This window comes from Rhopilema esculentum, chromosome 21 (assembly GCF_057945365.1).
Source record: "Rhopilema esculentum isolate cy_ngs chromosome 21, ASM5794536v1, whole genome shotgun sequence".
Lineage (NCBI taxonomy): Eukaryota > Metazoa > Cnidaria > Scyphozoa > Rhizostomeae > Rhizostomatidae > Rhopilema > Rhopilema esculentum.
Genome location: NC_142835.1, coordinates 6,301,269 through 6,327,319, shown reverse-complemented (window position 1 = coordinate 6,327,319; position 26,051 = coordinate 6,301,269). Strand labels below are relative to the sequence as shown.

The window sequence follows — 26,051 nt, the reverse complement described above, 5'->3', positions numbered from 1 at the left end:
CGGGCTTGCCAGTGGCCAGTGGCTACGAAGCCTCTACCCCCTTATTATTTAAGGCTCCCCCCTTCCTAGCGATAGTCACAGGAGTGCGAATTTAAAGAGTGCAAGCAATTTTTTTATCACGTGACCTGTGCGGAGCCAATTGTTTTCAAATTGAGGTTAATACACCTCTTGTCTTTTCCGAGGCTAATCTATGTACCCTGCCGTAGGGCCACTGGCAAGCCCGCGTAGCGGGCTTCGTAGGGGAGCTAGTAATGCCTAAGATTTGACAGAAGCAAAGCTTTGGAGTTTCTACCATGTTTCGTTACTCATCACCAAGAAATGTTGTTGATCAAGATTTTTCGAAACTCACCAATGTTTTTACCTCTAAAATCATTATCATTAAGCCCCGGCCAAACGCTCTCGACATTTCACTCGACAGCGCTCGACAAATGTCTTGCTCTTTCAAAGAGGGTTGGCCAAACGCTCTCGACTTTCACTCGACTTTTGCCTCGCCTTTTGACTCGACTTTTGACTCGACTTTTGACTCGACTTTTGACTCGACTTTTGACTCGACTTTTGACTCTACTCTTCACAAACGAGGCTGTTGCCTCGAGCGCGCGATTCTCCTTGAAAAAGCCCGCCACTTTTGTTCTGTCTGATTCTGATAAACATGAAGCTAAGTAAAAGAAAACGTAGAGCTATCGCTGCTCTAATTGTGATTATTCTCGAAGACGAGAAAAAGCCAAAAAGGGGGGAAAACAAGGGCTTGGATGAAAACAAGGCTAATTTCCCAAAATCCCAAAGACAAGGCTTATTTTCATAAAATTTGATCAATTTCAAAATATCTGCATGTGTCCACTTTTTTTGTTGGGGAGCAGATTTCTTCTTTCTTTCCGCCTCTTAGTTCTGTCGAATTAGTGGCTTTTCGTTTGCGAGTCTTATTTTTTGCTGCTAGCATCATTAATATTTTCTTGGCTTTATCGTCTTGGCTTTCTTGGCGATATCTGAACGTCATCAACGCCCTCGAATTCCCCTTCGTCGCTGCCTGAAGAGCTAGCATTGATCTGTCTTTCTTTGTTGATATCTGAACGTTCATCGTAAGTGAGGTCGAATTGACTGAAACTTTCCATCTTCAAATTATTCGAAACAAAAAACAGAAATCCGAAGATATCACGTAACAAAATAAACACAACTTTGGCGAACAAAATTCAGATATTGCATATTGCGCATGCGTTCATTCACAAAAGTCGAGCAGATATCGAGAGCCTGGCCAAACGCACTCGACAACCTTCGACAACACCTGAAACAATAGAAATGTCGAGCGTTACCACTCGACAATTTTGAACTTGTTCAAATTTGTTTCGACAACACTCGACAAGGTGGCCAAACGCTCTCAACATTTGATTCGACAAAATGTTGAGCGTTGTCGAGTGAAATGTCGAGAGCGTTTGGCCGGGGCTTTAGTTTAACTCGCAAACCAAAATTAGCAACGGATAACAATTTGATAGATCAAGAAATTTACTTATAATTTGGCTACGGGAAAAAGCACTAGCTTTGGAAGGCACAAAATGAGCATCCCAGTTCTGATTGTCTTTTTAATACCCCCATCCATTTAAAATGGGATTTGTTCCACAAAGAAGTTGAATGCTTCCAGCACAGAAAGCTGCAAACAAAACAGTTTGGGATATAAAAGTATAACTCGTACGTCCAACTCCTCAGCCAGCTTCCAAAACTATTTCCGGTGGTTTTGTAGTGCAAAATAGCGAGGTTTCTCAAAAAATTAGCAGGGTAAAACAGTTTCAATTCAATGCAAAAGAAGGGCTTGAGTGCTATTATAGTGGTTGGATAACTACTCTGGCAAGTAGATTGCTACATTAGCTTAGGAGCACCAAGCAATTGCATAAGAAAACAATTAAAATGTTTAAAGTAAAACTAAAACTTGAAGTATAACTTAAAACATAAAGCAAAAAATATTAAAATAGGAACAAACTGAACAGCAATGATGCTTTGGGACAAAATCATAATATATAGAAAATACAGGAACAGGAGGAAAAGATGTTATTGATACCATACCAGGTAGACTAGTTACGAGGTGTTTATGCCTGCTTGTTTAGAGATTGGGCAGGCATAGGTGGGGTGTTTATAAGAAATTACCTGAAAAGCGAGTGCTTGGCAATCAAAAATATCTTTTTTTTCCTCAAAGAAACCTCATTACTCGAATCGAAGAAATTAAAACAATAATTGAATTTTGAAGGAAACCCAAAACCTCGAAACTTTATTAAAGTCCATCATTATGATTGGCTTGTTGGCATTAAATATAATACAAAGAAACATAAACCAGTTGCCAGTTGCTAAAACCAGTTGGTAAACTGATAGCAAAGGCAATTCCAAATACTGGTTCAAAACAAACAGAAACAAATTACAACCATCAAATCATAGGAGGTTATTAAACACAGCTAAGAAAGTCGAATAGACTAGGCGAAATAAACGGTTAAGTCGAATAATATTGTAACTATTGACGACTCAAACGTTCCAAGAAGCAACTTACAGTTCTCGCACGTATTATCCAAGTGGCGGCTCTCCTTTATTCTATTCCTTAGTTAAACTTCCTCTCTGTCCTTTCCAGAGTCCTTATCTACTACAATAGCGTGATCAACAAAATTGCGTTTTCATGGATAAAATTAGAGAAAACGACACGGTTTTGTAACAGGGTTCAAGCTATCTAAACGAGAGAATAATTCAGATGCTTGAAAAGCTTTTCATACACAGTCATCGTTGTTTCAGATTTTTTGGTTCTAAGAAAGGAAAAGGCTATCTCTTGACTATGACTTACAATATAACTCTACCCTATCAAAAATACAGACTTTTTATTCTAGGTATCGATGTTTCTGTGACAGACCTTGACCGTAAGTCACACAGACGTACAATAACCCCTTCAACTACGATTGAAGTCCTTGCAAGTGGATTCAGAGGTAAGAAGACATTTATTACAAAGGTGCAGACTAAGGGGGGCTTTGGGGCTTGAGCCTCTCCTGACGAAAGTTCTCCTGGGAGATAGGAAAGTTAGCTATAAATATGCTAGACTAAATTTTTATAGTCATGATTTTATGCATAAAAATCATCTCAAAAGATTTAATCAAGATCAAATGATGATGATAATGAAAAATGTAAAAGAAAATCACCTTAGACAGGCAAGACGCAACTGAAGCCCCACCCCCTCCCCCACTTTTTCAAAGATAAATTTTTTCACTGTACTTTTCTATTATTTAAAAAAGAGGACGAGCTGTTTATATACTGATTTATCTTATTTGATCTATTAACTAACATATTTTCGTCATCTTTCTATTATTTGTCTACTTTATATGTATATTATTTGTTCATTGATTCAGTAAATCACAAAGTCTGACGTTTTATATCACAAAATTTATTATTGGTCTCCCATCATATGATGGAATTTTCCTTTCTTTCTCCATCTCTTGTCACTAGAGCTTTATCATGGTTGCTCCCTCCCCAATTTTCTGCAATAAACAACAATAAGTTTTTTCTCAGAAACGTCAAATTATCTAACCTGAGCTGAACGGTATAGTATTTTGTTAAATTTTAGCCAGGGAGATGCCTATTTCGCTGTTCTAGTTCGTTTTCGTGTTCGTAGCCCCCCGTGTTCAATCTCGAGTCGCCGTCTCAGTTAGGACCCGCCTGTAGGCCTTTTCTAACTTCGGCCATCGGCAGCCTCTGCGTTAGTCTGCGCCTATGATTTATAAAAAAATCGTATTTAGTGGTATGTTTGATTGGCTTTGAATTATTACGTATGTAACTATATCATTTTTTTGGCAATCGAGAAAGAGCAATTCAGCATCCAAATCTATTAAAAGATGTCACTTGTAAATACTTTATACAGTGTTGGCCTTGGTGTTAATGAAAATGATTTGATAACAACCAAGCTATGTACATTGAAGTCTTTGAGGCAAAAAAATACTTGAAGGAAACGACATTTTACAAGGGCCCAGTGATTGCAAGGGCCGCATTTGGAGTGCATTTGGTAAAACGAATTCCAGGCTCTATCTCAATGAGTCAATATTTTAAGGCACACTTAGAAATGTCGTAAAAAACACTGGTGCATCCAGTGAAACTATCCTCAAAGATGAAAAATGGCTCTTGAGAAAACCTTGACAGAAATTGATTTAAAATAATTTCGTCAAGGTTTCTCACAAGAGCTATTGATCTCAAACTAGGTGATGATGTTATCTATTTTCTAAAAATATAGTACCTATTTACCGATTCCAAGAATAAACATCAGAATACAAAGCATAAAAAAATGACAATTGCTACACTTCTTCTTTCAGAGTCATCCCAAGACGTTTACTTTGTTCATTGTGGGAATGTTTTGACAGATCTAAGTTTACAGAGGGTCGCCAGAGGCAAGTAAAACAGGAGAATAGCGTAAATGTTCCGAATTTAGTCAGAAATTTACCACTATAACGAAATGGCTCTGTTGATCAAACTGTATGGTTTTAAATAGTCATAATCAAAATCCATTAATGTTTTTATTGTTTACATTTACTTGTAGTGATTTAAATATTGTAAATTAGGCCATATTCCTACTTCATGCCATCACCATGACATCCACCTACGTCATTCACAGCATCACCTAGCACAGGACATTCCCTTCACCATTGTACACACGTTCACACATCTATGTCAAGCTGATTTCTATCCAAGTCTAGATCTTTCCTTCTCCGTTAAATCATCATTACATCATCCTAACTCATCCTTAGTCAGCAATTTGATTTCTGTATATAAGTATCTTAATTTGTATAAAGTCAGTTCAGTTCAGAGTTCAGTTACAACCACGCAACACACTGTCTCTCTTACTGGCTCCGTGTTCTCTGCACGTTAAATAAGAATCGAAGCGAACACCAACGATGGAAAGTCACAGGATATGATAGGAACCATTGCAATTCATGCTACATAGTATCGTTCCTATATACTTCTGTTTTATAGTAATTTGGAAATTTTAACAGAAATGGCGAGGCCAGCAACAGCCAACTGTGTAAGAAAATCTATGGCTTACTTTCAAATGCATACTTGACTTAGATAAATTTGTTTAAAAGCAGGTTTGGGAGTAAAATTGTTAATTCAGCTAACAAAAGAACCAATAATTCACTGTTGAAATCAACTTTACTTGCTTAATAGGTAAAACATTACTTGTTCGTTCACCTAAACCTGTTAATATTTTCTCACATCTACCAGGTAGCACAATTGAAATTAAGAGAGGTGGGTGAATAATATATGTTTTTCTAATATATCTATTTATTATCCGTTGAGGATAAATGATATATTTGTTGTATCCTGCTAAAAAGCTATATTACCAAGATAACGATAATATCGTCTTGATAACGAGTACATGCTCGAAAGGCCGTGTTTTTAAGAATCAAACTGTTTTATTTTCATTCTGGTTATTTGCTAACTATATTATCGTTATTTTGGATGAAGTAACACAAGCAACGTACATATTTAATTATATAATACCAAGATGTTATAGTAATTCAAAATGTGACATCACTCAAATAAAAAATGAGTAGCTTCATCCTTAGCCCCTTTCCGCTGTAAAAGTAGTCGTTTTCAGTGCAAAGGCGATAAATTGTCAAGACGTTTGTGAATATATTGCCAGGTTGGCTAGAGTTGTCACAGATCATCTATTTCCTTGTTATTGTCATCTCGTTTGCAAATCAAACTCGGGCCTTTTCAGTTTTGATGTAAATATGACCATTAAAGCCTAGACTCAGTACTACAGTTTGAGTCAAGCAGGGATGGCGCCAGAAAAAAATGCTGGGGGGGGGGGCTGTAATGTCAGAGTGCCGACAGTGAGTGAACCACCCACAAAGATGTAATATAACACCATTTCCGCTGTGGTAATTCTAGTTCAAAAGACTATTGAAGTTATGAAAGTGCCGACATTGCTTAAAATTTTTCAAAAATTGAAGTGCCGACGGGGGGGCTCAATGAATTTTTGGGGGGCCCCTGCCCCCCCCCCCCCAAGCACCCCGATGGCGCCATCCCTGGAGTCAAGGTCTCGTTGCAACAATATTATGAGACCGTTTTTGGAGGTAATCTTCAGAACAGTATAATGAAAAACAATTTATATGAGAAGTATAGCAGAAAAAGATAACTGAGATATGAAATCTCCATTGAAATCAGCACGTTTATACTTGCATAGTGATCAGAAGTTTGGAACATTATTTTACCATTTTAAAACACATTCTCGTAAATAAATTTACTTAGTGTAACACAAGTTTTAAATTGAAATGTTTTTGCAAGGCAAGTCAATCTTTTGCTAGTTAACAAGCTTATTTCCATTAGATCAAATAAATTCTATAAATTCGATTTTAAGTTTAGAACTAAACTAAAAAAAAATAAGAAAAAAGGGTGAAGAAGTAATCAGTACCAATTTGTTACAGCCTAGGAAGCCGTGTTATGCTGTTGCTTGTTACTTGGATACTGTACAGGTAACAAGCTTGAATGTTACAGAAAGACGTAGAAAGTTGCATAAAAGCAACACATCGGCCTCAGACATGTACGGGATATTTTAAGCATTTGATACGCTGTTTAACCCAAACTGAACATCGATGGACCGATGCCTATTCTGTTATAACAACATATTCTTATATATCTTGTTAACAAGCTTGAAATGTGACAGAACGACGTAGAAAGTCGCATAAAGGCAGCGTATCGGCCTATTTTATGCTACCAGTTAAAGCTAAAGTTAAAGCTATTTAAATGCAAGACATAAAATGTAACTTTTTGCTTTTAACATGAAATTTAAATTCTAGGATTCGATGCATGGTTGAGGCAACTTGATGGCACTTACATCTGTATAAAGATTACACCATCACTTACAACTCGTGAACTGGCAAATTGGTTTCGGGGTAAGAATAGATATGAAAAGCGACATTCTACACGGCATGCTTGGTTCAGGAGCGGACTGGTCCTGGTAGCTTGGTGATGATCGCCACCCGGGCCCCTCAGAATTTTAAAAAGCGGGCCCTTCATAAGGAGAAATTTTTGAATTTAAGCATAAACCCATAACGATAAGCTTTAACTTTGGTGGTTGGAAACAATGGCTATCCAGCCTAAATTCTTTGGTTCCGATTAAGGTTATGCAAAACAATATCAACTTTAAGATGTCGTGAAATAAGTTTTCTAAGTGACCACACCTATTTAGGGCCTGGTCACGCCCTACAGGCTCTTTCAGGGCCACAAAGCTACCCCAGAAGTAAAGTGACAGTTCGCCCTTAGCTTAGTTTATCTTAACAATATAGCTACCATATTTAGCCGTGTATAAGAGGCATTCTTTTAAAGTACCTTCCTAAATCCATGCTGAAACTCTTAGAAAATAGCTTTTACCTAGGCATACAATGTATAGGATGCATCTCCATTTATCTGTACTTTTAAACCATGCATATTTCAGTGACAAAGTGAAATAAACTCAAGAACACTAAAGAACTTACTCTTTTGAGTAAATTCTTTCCAATCCTACGTTTGTGGCATTATGTTTAAAATTATGAAATAGAAATGACAGGTTCTTCTTCTTCCTTTTTTTAGCTTTCTCAATCATTTCAATTACCAAATTCTTCATTACCTCTTGATTCGCCTTCTTCCCAGACAACATCATCCTTCATTTTTTGAAAGCTTGGATATCATGTCCTCTGGAAGTCATCCCAGGGATTTTTTATCCAGAAACTGATCACATCGATTTCCACAGGCATCATCTTCCCACCCTTTCCAAAAATGTGACTGTCGCTAATCATACATATTGGCCAAAGACTTTTTAGACTCTCTTTGAAGGGCTGGTATATGCATACATCTAATAGCTGTAGCATTGATGTCATTCCACCTGGAATCACACAAGCTATCCATATATACATCCATCCATCCTTCCATCCATTCATCCACGGGGGAATAGATTCTGTTGAGTTGCTGGCAGTATCAAAGAATATGGCGTTTGATCACCAATCATGCTAAAGTCAGACAAGAAATTTTTCCACAATTTGACAGCATAGCGAAAAAATGTTTTTCTCTTCAAGGTCTTTCGGCAAGCGTTGTGTTTTTTTCGTGAAACTGAGAGAATGTGCCTTGTCATGAATTTGATGTCATGATCTCTTGCTATAAATTTTGCTTTCACACGGACGACTCTTGATAAAATACCAACACAAGAGTTGCGTTTCTTGCGGTACTGCTTTGCAAGCTTTTCTTCCAGTTCAAGAAACATAGCGAGTTTCCCTCGATTAGCAAGATTCGACTTTTGGACCATTTTCAAGTGTTCGACTTTTAATTCAAGACCAGCAGGATAGTGGGTTGTTGCTATAGTAGGTTAATGAAAGTATTTTGGACAAATAGTCTGCCTTGGGTTGGATATTTTTACAAAAATGAAACCTGTGGCGAAATGATTTTCTTGTTCAATGAATGCAACTGGTTTCCCATGTGACAATGATTTGTTGCTTTGGTTTTTTGCTTTTTCCGATTCATTGTGATATTAACAACGACTGCAAATTTCTAACTTTGTACAGGGACATACTCCCTGTACAATATATTGGGTAAAGCCCCCAGTTCGGGGGTAAAAAAGGTTTTTGTCACATATTTCTCTTTCGAGTTGACCTAATTTCCTAATTTCCTAATACCTAATTTCCTGTAAATGTTAGTTTATTCGAATTAAGAGACCAGGCCCTTTAAGTATCATAACACATCTCCATGAAAGAACACTTTACCTCAAAAGTGATGGGAAAATCAATGTTACCATGAATTTGTCGCACCCTCAATTAAAGCCAACAACAGCTACAAACAACGGTTAATCTCATACATGGCGAAATGCAATATGTTTCTATGTAACTTTTGAAAATAGAGAAAGAATAATCACTAACTTGAAATTACCAAAAGATGTTGCTCATAAAATACTTTATACAATGTTGGGTTCTATACGAATGACAATTATGTGATACATTGAGGTCTATTTACTTGCAAGAGGAGGCAATTTCAAGGTGCACATTTGAGGCAATATTGAGTACATTTGGTTAAACAAGTTCCAGGCCCTTTCTTAATATGTCAGTATCTAAAGAACATCTAGCTTTGTGGTGCATTTAACATTCATATGTGTAGTGTTATAAAAGAACACTGATGCATACCAGTGGAACTATAAACTGCTAAGTATAAAGAAAAAAATGATTATTAATAGTCAATTCCAGTTCATGTGCAACATTTTAATGCGAAAACATTAAAAAAGTGACACTTGATATCACTTTTCTTTTAGTTTCACCTCAAAAAGTTGGCTTCCATCATCAAGGGGCTACTTTGACAAATCAAATCTTTCAGCAGGTCAAAAAAGGCAAGTATATCATTTGATGGATAAAATATTTCTTCTTTGCTAACACCTAAAGGTGCTAAAACTTTTTCATATTTACCAGGTAGTGTAATTCAAATTAAGAGAGTTGGGCAAATATTTTTTGCTGTTGAAAATAAAAGAAATATCTATTTTATCCTGCTAAGAAAACTATATTGTATCAGTGGCGGCCTGGCAGGGGGCCGGGGGGCCAGGGCCCCCAGCTAGCTTTTTTTATAGGGGCGCCAAAGCTTGTATAGGGCGCCGAAAACTCAAAATAAGTTTGATAGTACCGACTTGTCTGGCTATTAGGTCTCTAGGAGGTCAGCAGAGACAAAGAAGACGCCTTAAAATTCAAAACATTCTCGGGGTGCACGCCCCCATACCCCCTAGAACAGTCTCACTTCAGGGCACGTCTTTGTGTCCCTTTAGTACTGTATTGTACAGACAAAACATTTGTAGAGGTCACAACACTCAGTGGGCACACAGATATACTCCGAAGACAATCTGTGTTTAGGGTGTCCGGACTCATGCCCCACCCCCTTCTAAGGAAAATTTTGAATTTCAATGAGTCTCCTAGGATCTGCTGGCCTTCAGAGACTTAATTAACAGACAATTCGGTTGTTTAATTGCTTCATGCTATATTAGTCCGTCTGTTATCACAAGTCACTTCCACGAACGTGCAGTTTTAGGTGCACAACATAACAAGAAAAAACGCTAAAAAGTGCATTCAAAGCTAAAACATAATGAAACCGGCTCTTATTATGTTTCTTCAAAAAGGATAATTAAACAGATTACTGTTAACTCAAACATTGACTTCATGTTTCTCAGAGACGCCGGGGAAGGGGAGCAGGGGGTCAACTGCCCCTGTTGCCTTTTGATAGGATGGGCAAGGGAGGGTTAGAGTGCCTTTTTCATTTAGGTGCCATTTCTTGATGTATGAATGAAACCGGCCATTTCTAATAATCAGATAAATTTATATTTTATTTTGGTTGTAGTGCCTAATTCATGACGACATTTCTCAAAACTTGTAAAAAATTCCTTATGCCAAAAGATAGCCAATGTTCAGGATACCTGCAGAAGATCAAAATGAAATGGAAGATATGAAGTAATAAGTAGAAGCTGAAAATTATTTTTCGAATGCCATTTTTCTCAAGCATGCCCCCTTGCCCCTTGGTCGTTCCAGGGTCAGGTTTCTTTTTCAAAGGCTAAACATTGATTTTGACATGAGGTTTGGTCGGGCCTAACTTTCTTAACGCTTGCGTTTTGTTTGGTCTTTAATAATATTTCTTTAAAGTTCCATGCAATATTTACTTCATTTTGTATCAAATAACATTATTATCATCTCTAGCACCTTTCACTTGTGTCATAGTGAATTAAAAGATTTGTTAGAAATCGCATTTTCTAGCCTTATGAGTAGCTGGAATTCTCCACTTATTGGCTAGGACCGACTCTTTCCATTATTTGTTACCCCAACACCCCTAATTTGCAACCTGACTGTAAGTTTTGTTATATGTATGTTTTGAGCTTGTTTAGTTGCTCTCCCCTCCAAAGTGCCAAATGAACACAACAGTTACAAAAAAAACAAAACCCTCATTTTACCACATCGTACGGGTAACTCTTGGAATTTCCCCAAACATATTCTTGACACATTTTTATTTAGTTTATCTGCTTGGATTGGCTTCGAAGAGACAGTCAATTTCATATGCGAGTCGGTCCAACTTGTCCTGACACCCCCATGAAAAATTATCATATTTGGGATCCTGTCCTCACGTGGGGGTCAGTCTATCCTTGAGAAATAATGTTTAAAAATATAAAAGCATTACCAGACTGTCAATCTTTTCAGAAAAAGACAATCGTGTTAGTTATAAAGGGCGCCATTTTGCTGCTGGCCCCGCTAGGCGCAGAAAGGCCAGGCCGCCACTGTAGTGTAAAGATGTGATAGTGATTCAAAATGTTATGTTGCATACATCATAAATAAGTAACTTCAACTTCAGCCTCTTTCATCTTGTGAAAATAATCATTTTCAGTGCAAAGGTAATAAGAACATGAAGGGTGATAAGGGAACTGCTAAAGACCCTTGTCAATAGGTTGCCATGTTGGCTAGAGTTGTCATCGATCACCTAATTTCTTGTAACTAGTTTCAGCAGGACATGTTTTGAAGATGTTTTCTTTAACAGCAAAATGTGCTGAACAAAATGGGCTGGGGGGAGGAGGGTGGGGGGAACTATCCAAAAACTTGAGCGTTTTTTGCCAGCCATGGGGTTATGTCTGAAATGGGACATACTTTGTCAAGAAATCGCCATAAAATTTATTTGACCTGTCAAAAAGAGACGACTTTGACATTAAATGAGTCAGTCCACAGGCCAAGACTAATAAGGTATTATTCCTCAGCAAAAACACCCTGAAATGGCTTTTTTGATACAAGTGATGGGGGTTTTCCCTTTCCACACTTTTAAATAATAATGATTGTCAAATAAGGCCAATGAAAAATCATGCAAATTGCAATAGACATACAAAACTTGCTAGAAATGCACAATTTGGTACACTAGTAAGGAAACAATGCAGACCCCTTCAAAATATGCCCCAGATGCTATTTTAGACTAGGATACTAGGTTCCATGTCTTTACAATAATTATTATACATTGCTGCAAATTTGATAGAAGGATGAAACTTGTTTGATACATGCTGATTGCAAAAATGCACAGTTTGATATGCTGAAAAAGATAGAAAGCACACCTGCTGCAAAAATACTCCCTAATGCTATTATTAGATTAGGTCAGGGTAATAGGTTCAAGAATACTTGAATGGATATTTCAATAACATTGTTATGCAAAATGTGAGATAAGCAAGAAGCTTTGCAAGAGCATACAGGTTCATATGGATAGAAAAATAGGATGAAGATTTCTTGAGTTCTTGGTACCATGCTCCCTGGTATGATTTTTAGACTGATGCTTTTAAGCTATTTAAGGAATTTAAGCTAGAGAGACTAAGTCTAACAGTCTAACAATACATAAATACCACTGACAAATCATAAATTACTGTTTACCTGTCTGTCATAAAGTGCTTGATAGCCCATTGACAGAGCTGTATATGCTATTTGGTGCAAGAACAGTATGGTTCTGAGCTGCTACTTAGAACCATTAACAAATAAATCAAATTTGAAGTAAAGTACTCCAAAACAAATACAAACTTCCTAGATAAAACAACAAATTTACAGAAAAATGGAGGAATCACATGATATCTCTTACAGGAATCAATAGACACCTGTCATTTCTTATATTTTTGGCATTTGCTACTACCAAGCTTCTAAAGATAGTTTTTAGGACACTGAGCAGCTTCTGCTTTTCAAATTCAATTCAATTCGATTTCATTAACAAATATACCTAAATACATTTCAATACAGAATAAAAATAATTAACATAACATTACAATAGTTATCCACACATCTAATAAACTAACTTAAACATAGAACATTACAAGACATTATGTATTTAAATATATTTGTCTAAGGAGGAGCTCTCTAATCGAGAGAGGGCCACCCCATCTAAAACCAAAAAAGTGAAATTTTTTCTTTAAATCAAAAGAGAAACCAGAAAGCCTCCGTAGAACATTGGAAGAAACAAGGACTTAGAGACTAAGGAGATCCTTAGGGATTACCTCAATATTGATGTAGAATATAACCATTTATGAGAAATTTTTTCAGTTTTGATTTGAAAATATTTAAGGATGCTTAAATTTTAAGGTATGTTGGAATATCATTCCAGAGTTTAACACCAAGATATCTAATCGACCTGAGACCATTCATGATCTTGGTCCTTCCACTTGTCCTTCAAACATGATCTTGGTCCTTCCGCTCAATGTGACCACCCCCTTGTGTGATTGTTATGCCTGCAACAGCAGAGAGCTAGAAAATCTCTTCACTCTAAGTGCTTCCATGTCAGTGACTCGAACCACAAACCCTTGGATCAGTAGTCAGCAACTTTACCACTGAGCTATCTGCAACCCAATAATCTTGTGCAGTGTGATTCATTCTACCCATGGAGTTGCAAAACTGGAATCGTTTACAGCCGAGTATTACCTTATCAAAGAGTTATTGCTAATGATGAAGAGGTATATTCCTGGGTGAATTGCATTCACAGCTGTACTAATAGCCATCATTACGGCTTAGGATCTAGTACCCCTGTCAAAATATAGCATTTAGGGGCATCTTTTTGAAGATGCTGGTAACCCATCATTTTCAGTTTAACAAACTGTGTATCTCTACCAAATTTCATGATTCTATCAAAATTTTCATGACTGTTTCGCTAGTAGCCCTGACTAATATGACAATCCTTATTGAAAAGCATGGGAAGGGCACATCAAATCCCTATCATCTTGGCCTGTCGACTGACACATTAAAAGTGACACACTGACACATTCATGAGAACGTCTATCCCATTTCGGACATTAGCCCCTGGTCAAAATGCTTAAACTTTTGAGAGGTGCCCCAAATCCATCAAAACACCTTCAAAACAGGTTCTGCTGAAATTGGTCATGGCATTCTGGTATTTTCCTCTACTAATTAGCTTCTTTTAAAAACACTAACAAAACAATATATACAGACATTTTTAACATTTGTCTCTCAGTTTTTCACTTTTGCCATCACCTTTAAAGTAAACAACTTTTTAACATATTTAACAGGTGGCGGCATAGGCATGTATTTGAAATGAGGGTAAATATATTTGTTTTTTCCTTAAAACATAAAATATTTTACAATATATTTATCCTGCTAAGAAGCTTCTGCTTTATCTTGCATGTTATTTTATCAAATGTTAAGTTCTTTCTGTTTTGCCATGCACTATCATCACAGAATAGAAATGACCAGAAGGGTCACTACTAGACAAACAATTCAGCGCTAGTTTCTTCACGCATGCTTCACCAAAACGAGGATAGTATGTAAAACAATAAGCATGAACAAGGCACATCGATGAAAAACAGCACAATAATATGAGATAAGACTAAGAAAACAAACTCAACGATCCAAAAAAGAATTAAACAACTACTTAGCCCTGTATATTTTGCTTCATAACTGAAAAATACTGCTATCGATGGCGATCTCACATCTCACAACTGTATTAGATGACACGGCACTTAAATATTGTTCCAAAACTCACAATCCATAACAAACTAAGCACCTCTGTGTTTTTATTCCCTCTACTTTTGCTTCATTACGGTATAAAGTGCTACCCCAGTGATATTCCAGAGAGCACAACTGTGATTGCGAAACATCCTAGCCTACTAGCCTCCTTTCATGACAGTTGGAAATGAGTTTTGTATGGACAAACCGCCCAGCGCCAGAAAAAATCTAGTAAACTTGCAACAAAGGATGCCAACACGAGTGATCCTTTTGGTCAATTCTATTCTGTGCTATCATCTAACTAGTTTCATGTCTGATTTGTTTATCAGACATGTCAACTGGAATGTGGGAGCTAGTCTTTATCAATTCCCTTGTCATGATTCTATGGAATCTAGTCCTTATAAATGTGGATTGACTTAGCCATAACAGAAGAATTATTTAACACAATTCAAATTTTGTCTTCTACAGACCACATTTCCCCCCTCACCCTATGTTTTACCATATGGAAGGTAGATACAGCAGTCAGTACAAGCCCTTGGTCCCAAAAAGTGCATTACTTGACTCAAGTTAACAGAAACTTAGCACTTCCCTGGTCTTTGTCATGATACATAAATGTTCAGGTAACCCTGGCCTCAGCTATTGAGAACAACACTTAGCCAAATAACACTAGTGTATGTGTAGGAAAGGAGCTATGGTGGTTGAATAATACAAAATAAAATCATAGTCCAACATTTACCATCCCTTTGGGCCATATGCTCTTGGGGGCTCCCGGACTGTAAAGTATTTTTTCTGTGGGGGAACGCCAGAAAAATAATCTTAATATTTGTCGATAACTTACATTTACTAGCTATTGTGCTCTTGGGGGCTCCCAGACTGTAAAGTATTTTTTCTGTGGGGGAACGCCAGAAAAATAATCTTAATATTTGTCGATAACTTACATTTCCTGCAAAATCTTGCATGGATTTTGTAGCAAAGGCTTTCAAAGAGACCTTGTATTCTTTGTTTCCTCTTGTTATCTGAGGTCAGAAGTTTAAATGGTGGGTAGGGGACATTGCCAGATAAAACAATATTGTGCATAGAAGCTACAGCAGATTCTGAATAATGCGCAGGCAGAAATAGGATAAAGATTATAATAACATTGCAATACTTTATGATCACCATAAAATCTTGCAGTCTGCAGGGTGCTCAGATCCCACTTGCAAACAAAGTTAGGAGGGTCATCTTTAATTTGCAAACAAGTTTGAGAATTTTCCATGGCAAAGAGCGCCCAACTTTTGCAATGTAATTTTATTCCAAGGTATTGTCACACTCCACCCCCACCCCCAATAACCAACTGTAGAAGTATTCGCAGAGGTATCAAAATTTTTAACAAACTAGGCGCACAACTTCCATTGTAACAGACTAGGCACTCAAATATCAAACTGGGACTCCACCGTAGGGGATTACCCATCAAATATCCTGTATGCCTGCTGCCCACAGCCTTGATTGACTTTTTTATTACAAAACACATGGGTTCACAAAAAATTGACTTGCAATGGCAAATGCAATTTTATTGGTTAACTACAATTCTTACTTATCATATTTTGATTTCAGCAGGTGAACGAAAATGATTAAGAAGATGAAAAACGGACATCATTAGATTATAGCTTAGCATAACAACTGTACGGTTACTGCGTAGTTTTATACTGTTATATTGTATACACCGTCTAAGAGGGTAGTTGTATCTCACCATTTCAGTTTTAATGTGCAACGCATAACCAACGCTCTGCTACTTTGCTCATCGTCTGCAAGACATCGAAAGTTTGTTAGTCTCTGAGGAGAAGGAGGCTTCACTGGCTAACCTCCTTATCATGGTTGCTCATTTTGAATGATGATTTAGGGCTTCTACAGGCCCGTTAGAACCGAGGGCTGGGGGGTCCCCAATAATTTTCAAACTGTAATTCTCATTTATAACAGTGTACTGAATGAGAAGGAATACAATCGGCAGCCCCCCTCCCAATATGAATTTCGTTCCGACGGCACTGTTCTATATCATTGATTTTGAATCAGATCCCGTTTACACTACACTATTTTTTTATACAAAGAACACACTTTATAAGAACACTGAGGCTCGATTTACCCAAAGAACAAGGCTAGAACATGCTCATCTTCAGATGAGAAATTTGAAAAAACAATTCGTATTTTGAAATTTATGTCATGTCAACAGAACAAAACAATGCAGTTTATAAACATAAAAACATTTTTCAATCTGGTCTGTGAAATGTTACGTCTTAGAACCTAAATACAGTATGTAACTGGTACCCAGGGTAGTAACCCAGGGTAATCGTCGAAAAGTTAAGAACATCGAGGCTCGGCAATTATCTGGTTCTTATTAAAAGAGTGTAGGGGATTTTCAGTGGCGTCGTCAGCCTACAAAAATTGGGGGTAGACAAAAGATAATTTCCTCGTCCACGCCCTTCAGGTTTTCGGGAAACGTATGGAAAACGCCTTTTTTAGTATTTCTTTTATCAATTTTCGAAATTTTCTGAAAAGCAGCATTTTTCTCAAGCAGCATTTTTCGCAACAGGGGCTTTTTTGCAAGCATAAATATCAATATCGATCTGTTCAACAACCCCCACCCCAAATGTTTTTTTCACTAGACTTCGAGTTACTAGAAAATCGGCCTTTGGGAAAACTGGGATTGTCATATCCACCCCAGTTCATGCCGCGGCGAAGCCATTGGGCTTTTTATCCGGATATCAAGTGAGACGTTATAAAAAATAAATTTGTCACTTTCAAGAGGAAGAGGCATCGCCAACAAAAGATCTCTTTGAATTGGATTGAGATAAAATAGCTCCAGCAGAAGACATTGCCACATCCCTCATCAAATCTCAAATCCGTTCTTTAGCGGCGATTGGCGAACTGTTTCTCTGTTACTCCCAAAGGCATCAAATGCAGTGCATCGAGGCTTAATATAAGAGTGAAAGGATGAGCCTTGAATAAAATAAGTAAGCTAAAATAAGAATACCTAGTGAACAGTGAAATTGAATTCTACAGCTTCCCTTGTGAAATTAAATGGTATAATGTCATTTGATCATGCTTTCTTTAGGGTATTTGACTTTTGATCATATAACCTGAAAAACATGATTAATGATAACCTTTAGGTATAAAAATTAGAGAAACATTGGCCAACTCGTAGGGGTGTTGTGGCTAGGCGGGAGATTGCCCCATGGGCCCCTTTCAAGTGAGTTTGTAAAACCCAGGAAAATATTTCATGTGTAAAAAATCCCTCACTAACATGTAGACTCAAGTCCATAGTTTAGGATTAGAGACTTGGAGGTCAACATATACAAACATGACCCTGTGATAGGGATATGTGAAATATGAACAGGGCCACTGAAAGGGGGACAAGGAGGGGCAATCTGCCCCAGGGACTTGAGGTCTAGAGGGCCCCTTAAAGTAACGAATTCCATTTCAAACACTCAACTTTAGCGAAACGAATTAAAGTGTGTTTTAAAAAATCATAAAACGTTATGAAGGATGGCAAGAAAATGACTGCAAGAAACATTCTGGAATGTATTTCAAACTAATACAAAAGACGTGGCCGCAAAAGTTTTCTGCTTGCTTCGCTCGCAGTGTACGCAAGTTCTGTCCCATTTATGTTTGTATTAAGTGCGTACTACAGCAATGACTTTGTTCCAGTCTTAAAGAGACTATTGTTAGAGAAAAGGAGGCACGCTAAAATATAGCAGATGAACCTTTAAAAATGATAAAAATTTGTATCTTTCTAATATTTCATAGGTGAATGATTTCCAGGCGACTTGGGTTTGTGAATGAAGATGTCATACAAAAGACCAGGCCCCTTTATGATCATTTGCTCCCTGCCCTTTTCTGGGTACCACGACGCCTCAAGCCAACACCCATATGCGACCTCAGGCCTTTATGAGTGGAGACCTTTTAGAAATACGAACATTAGGAGGAAGAGTAGAAGTCTTCAAGGAGAGAGGAAGTCCGCAAGGCTGTTTTTCGTGGGGAATTTTCTAGCGTAGAGTCTAATTTCGCAGATATTCCAGCCTAAACATATTTAAAATCGGGAGATTTTTCATAGGTTTTTGTGAAATATACGAATTTAGCCCATGTACAAACATTAATGCTCACGAAATTTGCGAAAAAATTGCACAAAAATCAGCTCTTGCAAAAATTTACTCCCTTCAAACCTTTGGTAGGTGGTAAGCTTGAAAAGTGAAGCATAATTTATCCATTACATCTATATTCAAATCTCAATCAATCAATAGTCTCAATTAATCAGCATAATAGTCTTACATATTACGAATCAATATTCTCTAAAAATATGAAAACAATTTTCTATAAAGCGAAGATGAAAAAAAGAATTGAATGCATTGGAATTAGGGTTTTCGATGAAAATTTCGAACAATTTTCTGAAAGCGGGATTATGGGAGAAGAACTTTCAAATTGGGAGACTCCCGCTCAAAATCGGGAGTTGGAACATTTGAATTTGATTCCGTGGTTACCGAGCTATCTAACGCAAACCAAATATTAACAAATCCGCTAGGACACTGGCCATTCTGCATCTCTGTAGCTCAGTCTACGACGCTACATCTTGGTTGCATTCTGTTGCGCAGACACGTAAATGGGCTGTGCTAAAAATCATTAAAATACAGGATAAACAGCAGTGGACCTATTCCACGCTGTACTGTCGAATTTCATGAAGTTGAACCATTAAGAAACCAAATTGTTGACGATCTTCAATGTAAAATTGAAACTAGTTTAACTCGCACCTCTTTTCACTGAATGTCTTTTTTACAAGGCGAAAATGTTCGTCCAGCATATCAAACGCATTTTTTAAAGGCATTTGAAACAGAGAAGTTGCTTACAGCCACATGACCCCCAGCGGTTGACCAATCAAATTGCGCACAGAGAAAACATGTAAAGAGTTTCCAGTTTCCTCCTTTCTGCAAATCGGCGAAATCTTACAGCAGCGCACAATGTTTTCAGGCTCTGATCAATTTGGCCTAAGATATTCTTGGAATTCGCTGTACTGATGCATGTAAAATGCCTTGTTATAACTGTACCAAGGATCAGTTACATTTGATGGTCGAATGGAAACACGCCCTTATCAATCACAGTTACATTTATGGAAGCCAAAAAATGATAATTCCTAAATAGCTTAACTTTGTGTAGAATTCAAAAATTGGTCATGAACGAACTTTTCGAGCATTTTGGAAATTATGGTTAAGACAGATATCGGTAATTTATTGTTATCATAAGTTGTATCGCCGGTCTTGAACACAGGTATGACACGAACAACTTGTAAAAAACCTGTAAAAAACTGTAAAAACCCTTTCGATTAAAGATAAATTAGAGATTTTTGTCAAAGGTTCTATATACGCTTTGGGTGTATAGAACCTTCCTTATAAAAAAATACAAGCAAAAATTTACCTTGGTGAAACCAGAGATAAAGTATAACAGACAGCTGTGATGGGAAAGAAACTTTTCTTTATTTTCTAACTTTATTGCTAAAAAAAGTAGACTCTGGTACCCGGGGTAACAAGTAATGAACCGAGAATTTTCAGTAGATGAATTATAATACACGAGGCAGTAAATTAACTTATAATTCGTATTTGCGTCATGATGTGATTCTAAATTGAAAGGATGAAAGGCCTAGAAAATTAATTTTTTTTGTTATTGTCCTTTTAATGGATTTTTCTAAATAGCACCACTGCTTTTTGTGAAACAAACGTTTTGCTATATAAATGTATATACAAGTTTTGTGTTCTACTACCTCGCCACATAATTTACTTAGAAGTTCTTCGTACAGAAATTGGTTATAGCCTTGATTCTTTTCTACGAATACAACAAAGATAAATCTTCCTTTCTTCTTGCCCATTTTCAACTTGAAACAGGTTTCAAAAACATAACAATTATCTCTAAATTATCTTAACATTTAAAAAACAATTATTTCGAAAATCCATTCATTCTTTGATCATTCTCTTTTAAGAAAATCATAATGAAATAAAACATTAAAGGATAAAATCTTAGAAGAAAAATGGATTGCTAAAACATTAATAGCATAGTAATACTAAATAGTAGAGACAGTTGTCATTTACTGGGTTTTAAAGGTTCTCCAAAACTTTATAATCGATAATGGGAACATCAGAAGTACTGCTATCAACTTCCTCCATTCCGCAGGTTGGTATAAACATATGCTTTCAATCCAACAATATAACAATGTTGGGGAGGAATTAAAAAAACAGTTTTATATTTCAAAACCCTTTCCAAGAAGAGGAAAATTGACACAGCTCTGGGGTACTCCTTCGTAGCTAGGGAGAGGGGGGTTACACCTCAAAGCTTGAACAAATTTCTCAATATTTGTGATTTAAATCAATTTCTTTCTTGGATTATTTCATTAACGTTATCAAGGAATAAGAATTTACGAGAGCAGCTTACTTAGATCGTTTGAGCGCAGCTGAAATGGGTAGAGTTTCGAATTGTGGAAAGATTTGCTAGAGGAAAGATTTTGGGGTCCTTTATTGATTATTTGTTGACGATGGCATATTGTATCGAAAACGTCGATCATCTATTTGGAGGCGAGGAGAACTTTAGGCTTGGAAATCTGCATCTAATTATTGTTACCTATCTTAAGTTTTTAACGGTACAATACCCATTTTTTTAATTCAGTTATAAAGGATAGGGGAAGATGCTTGGTTGTAATTGAATGCTACATAAGCGGGGTCGTGTTTTTCATTCTAATCTCGTCCATCCCTTTCCTTTGTTTCATCACTTAAACAATATGCTGGCAAGTAGGTGCCATCATTTTGTCGTAAGATTGGGTTTGGATGGGTGTTTTCTTGAGAACCTAAGGATGTATAGCCATTGTCATACAGACTGCAATACGGCAAACTGAGTGTCCGTATGAATTCCCAAACTTCCTCGTACGACCAATCCAGAATAGGCAAGATTCTCATAAATCTGGGCCAACTTTTGTCAGTTGGTGAGAAAGGACGCAGTTTTGCCGAATATGGGTCATGACGTCGAGTTCCCATTAAGCAAGCCTTTAAACCTGGGCGCAGATTTTGCAGTTCCTCGAGTGCTTCCTTCATACCCTTTTGTATCACAATTAAGTCGAGATTATAAGAAAGTGCTGTCTGTTTGATGAATTCCTCGGCTTCAGGGAAAGGGGCCTCGTTTTTGATGTACAAAGCAGCAGGCTTATCTTGGAACCGAGGGTACCTTTTCTTCAATGCAACAAGCCAGAGATGCAACGCTACAGTGCAGTCTTTCCCTCCATTAAAACCAATGCAGATTTCATTTAGTTCATATTGGTTAAGTGCTTCACTTAGAGCAGCCCAGGCACACTTGACAGCAGACGAAAGGTGGCTGTAGTTTGAGGGCAACAATAATTCTTCAGTTCCAATAACAGCTGCCTGATCAACTACAAAACAAATGATAATGACATAATGTAGCTCGTATATAAAATTTCTCGATGGGCACTATATAATTTATGAAAAGCGCCCTGTGAATTTACACAGGCTTTGGATTCACAATGTTTCATCAAAACATTAGAGCTGAACAAAAGAGACTAAAACAACTTATTTTCTTCTACGAAAGTACGAAATGTCTACGAAATACTGCGTTCCATCAGTTCAAATGAAGACTTTGTGAAGCTCTACTTATGAACTTTTCTGCCAGTGTGAAGGTCAGTTTTGTTTTTAAGATGTACTACTAAGCGGCGGCCGAGCATCGAGGCAACAATGATTCAAGAAAGATAACAGTCATGGCGTGATAACGCTTGGAAAAAATTGATACTGACATACAATATATTCGATGATATCAAGGTGTGCTTAAACATAGGTACAACTTTTCTTTTCCCTCTCTTCAACTATAGACTTTATAATTATGAAAGTGTAATCAAATGAGACTTTGGAGTTTCTGTTGTTTCTAGCATATCTCAGGGGATTAGGGATGTAACACAGGACTGCTTTGTAGCAATCAGCATGAACATATCTGTAAAATATGGATTGGTTGGCAACATACCACCAAAGGAAAGGAGGTTGGTTGTAGAGGTTTTGTAAGTCTGGAGTTGTTGATGAGGCAAGTATTGAATGGATTTTAAACTATTTCTGTTTATTAGAAAAAAATATGATTGAGTTCTGTATGTGCCTGGAGAACCTACACGCTCTAGAAATGAATCCTAGAAGAAATGTGAGTACTTTCAGCATTAGAAGAAATGTGAGAATTCCAATGATAGTTATGATTTAGAACAACCAAGTTGTGAAAAGGAAGTAGAAATATCCGAGCCAGTACCATTAATGAAAACAGAAGGAATGTCATGTCAGTGCTACATTTACATGAAATCATTGAACCTAATGAGATTGTCTTTTCCCACTTCTCAATTACTGCAAAATCATTAGTGAAAAGTAATGCTGGATATACTTCTTTGAAGGGTATTTTTCATAACAAAGTCATGTTGTGAGAAGATGATGAGCTCAGATAAAAATGTCATCAGCAAAAGAATGAACACTTGCAGAGATAGAAGAAAGAAAGTAAGTATTTGATGAAAAAGATTCATAAAACCAGAGATATGACAGAACCTTGAGGAACACTAGCACCAATTGAGTGAGGACTGATGAGGTAACCTGCAACTCAAATGCATTTCACCTGTCAGGGTAAAAATTGCAAATCCACTTTATGAAGGTGCAGTGCCAGCCATACATATAGAGTTGGGAAAAATTGATGAGTGTTAACTAGAAGAGCACCAGTAGATCTTGGTAGCCAAAATCCTCCATTTAATGGTTGCAGTAAGTTAACAAGAGATCAAATCTCACACCAGGAAGCCTATGAAGGTGCAGTGCCAGCCATACATATAGAGTTAGGAAAAAATTGATGAGTGTTAACTAGAAGAGCACCAGTAGATCTTGGTAGCCAAAATCCTCCATTTAATGGTTGCAGTAAGTTAACAAGAGATCAAATCTCACACCAGGAATGTTGGAAATCCTAACGCACCCCCTACACATGCCACTGAGAAAATGCAGTCAGAGTCTCTCACAAAAAGTCTAAAAAAATCTACAGATAAGAGACGAATACTTATACCCAATTAAAAAAAAACAAGGAAGCTGCTTGAAAACTTTCCCACTGCAGTTGTTTTTGATTGTCCAGGAGACTTTTTCCTACACATCACATTTCAGACACAGAGGTCAATTGAAAACTTTTCACAAAACAGGAAAAAATATGACTTTGTTAAAGATCTTATTGACCAACAGAGGTCAGTGTGCACTGTGTTACTTTGGTACACCTGGAAACATTAACTGATCTAAATTAACAAAATTTTCAGATCAATTTGCACAACTTCCCTTTACATTTTCCCTTGATATTTTCTTTTTCCTTTCATCCGTTTCTCAACATTGTGGTGCCCCCTATGGCTGTGATGCCATAAATAAGTGCTTAGTCTGCTTAAGTGTTAATACAGCCCTGAAGGGCAGTGTTGACATAAGTAAATAAAAGTATTTGATTTGCTAAGAAAATATTGATAAAAGGCATTAACATGACACACTATTTTTCAAAAGTACGCTTTTTCATGTTAAATATGTTTCTAACATTTAGAAATGTATGTGGTTAGAAGGAAATGAGCTGCAAATTGGTTTTATTGTTTGTTTAAGCACCTGCGTGATCAGAAGCAGCTGCTTGTGCAAGAGGGAGGCCTGGCAATTGAACAACTTATTCAAACTACACACATCCATTATAAACTTGGCAGAGAACTTGCATGTAATTGTATATATACTGAAAAGTAAGGAACACTATTTGATTTGCAAAAAGCATACCACAAACTGCTTAAAGCTCATACATTTTGCTTGCAGGTTGCAGCTAAACCAGATTGATGCTACTCACATGGCAGAGAGATCGAATAAAATATGCCTTGCAGCAAGAACAATATAAAACCTTTGAAACATAATCTGTAGTTGCTAGCAAGATAAAAACTCTGAGCAACCATTTCAAGTATTCTTATTCAAATACACTCAATATTTTTAAAAAAACAGGTTATAAGAAACGGTAGGCTCAATTTTTCGAAAGTTTAGAAACAACCCTACCTAAATTGAAAAAAGCTAAGAAACTTTTATAATTTGCAGTTTTAATTTTCCAAGTTGATACTAGAAACAGTCTTGACATTGAACATCACTGTATATACCAACACTACAATTGACATGCAACTTGCATTCATTCTCAGTAAATTGCACACTCAAGAGGTTTCCATTTAAAAATTTGTTTTTACTTCAACTTAACTAGGAAAACAAACTCTACTTCAACTAGGAAAACAAAATTCCTTGATCATTTTGTTAGTTTATCTCTGAGTGTGAGTGAACTATTTACTTTTCTTTGGAAGCATGTTTAAAAAATTCATTACCTAAGAAATTTGTAAGAAACTTTTGATAGCAAAGTGGCCAGAAAATTGAAGAAACTGCCTACCAGCACTGGACCTTTATTTCTTATAAAAAATATGTGTGTATGCCTTTGAAAACCATCTTTCAAACAAAGTTTGTCACTAAAACAGCAGCTGTATTTGAATTAGAGATAAATAGATATATATATATACAGATTTCAAGTTACCATATGGTTTCAAAGTACCTTTGGTAAAAAGTTATTGCGGTTAAAAGATGGATTACTCACCCTCTGTAATGCTGTTGAATCTGCCAGCTCTACATCCTGGTTTGAATATTTCCTGATAGGCATCTCTTGAGTTTGGGGAAAATTTTTTAACTCTCAGTATAGAGCCATTTGGCAATTCTTTTACTAATAGATTATAAGCAGCTTCTACCTTTGCTACCTCTTCAGATTCTAGGGTAACTTTCACTTTGTAGCTTTTTTCATCTACACATGGATACGAGCCTAAATGTAAGCACTCTTTGAAATTAGAATCAACATTAGTTAAAGCATCTGCAATCTCAGATTCACCAACAGAGACATACAATTTATACAAGTAAAATTTTGTCTCTGGAGCATGAAACATGTGGCTGAACCTGGTAAAAGACCTTTCTAGATACTCTGGAATTCCTGGGAATATGAAGACGTTATGCACAGTTATCAATGGAAAACTAACTTCAGCGTTGTTTTGACCCTCTGAATAAAACAAAAGGCTAGCTGATTCTGGCAATAAAGCCATCTTCAGTATTGAATCATTCACAACAGTTTTGTCTAGGGCACAAAGCTTTTGGAGAACATCGGACATTTCTGGATGTCGCTTAAGGGGTTCCTCAAAAGCCTTTGCAACTCCTGATATTGTAACATCATCATGAGTTGGCCCGATGCCTCCTGATGTGAAAACAAAGGAATAATTTTTGGAGAAGTCCTTCACTTCTTGTGCAATTTGTTCAATGTCATCGGAAATCATTGAAACCTTTCCTACCTTTACACCAAGCGACCAAAGTTGAGCAAGTAGAAAGCTAGAATTTGTATCTCGAGTGTGTCCCTTCAATATTTCATCGCCAATAACTATGATCCCCGCTGTTTTTCCAGCCATGATCGAGTAACTGATCGTGAAGGCACCAAGTGATCAGCAAATTTATTTCGAAAACAACGAATCCAAGG

At 36.9% G+C, this 26,051-nt stretch overlaps 2 protein-coding genes across 10 annotated transcripts in view; one reads left to right on the top strand and one right to left on the bottom strand.

The window, feature by feature from the left end:
- The window catches only part of LOC135684316 (uncharacterized), a 33,608-nt gene extending 17,380 nt beyond the window's left edge, over window positions 1-16,228 (top strand). For 2 of the 6 annotated variants that reach the window (XM_065199839.2, XM_089114850.1), the window contains exons 3-9: window positions 2,856-2,951; window positions 4,323-4,397; window positions 5,230-5,253; window positions 6,810-6,905; window positions 9,284-9,358; window positions 14,036-14,066; window positions 16,065-16,228. In XM_065199839.2, the coding sequence (XP_065055911.2) occupies window positions 2,856-2,951; window positions 4,323-4,397; window positions 5,230-5,253; window positions 6,810-6,905; window positions 9,284-9,358; window positions 14,036-14,064 (395 nt within the window). In that variant the 3' untranslated portion in view covers window positions 14,065-14,066; window positions 16,065-16,228. The remainder of the gene's footprint in view (window positions 1-2,855; window positions 2,952-4,322; window positions 4,398-5,229; window positions 5,254-6,809; window positions 6,906-9,283; window positions 9,359-14,035; window positions 14,067-16,064) is intronic. The other 4 variants (XM_089114847.1, XM_065199840.2, XM_089114849.1 and 1 more) reach the window with 4 other exon arrangements.
- Window positions 1-25,983, bottom strand: part of LOC135684304 (bifunctional FAD diphosphatase/FAD synthase) — a 44,663-nt gene extending 18,680 nt beyond the window's left edge. For all 4 annotated transcript variants that reach the window (XM_065199822.2, XM_065199823.2, XM_065199821.2 and 1 more), the window contains exons 1-2: window positions 25,134-25,983; window positions 16,201-21,903 (exon numbers count right to left, since the gene is read on the bottom strand). In XM_065199822.2, the coding sequence (XP_065055894.2) occupies window positions 21,218-21,903; window positions 25,134-25,983 (1,536 nt within the window). In that variant the 3' untranslated portion in view covers window positions 16,201-21,217. The remainder of the gene's footprint in view (window positions 1-16,200; window positions 21,904-25,133) is intronic.
- Between the last annotated feature and the right edge of the window lie 68 nt (window positions 25,984-26,051).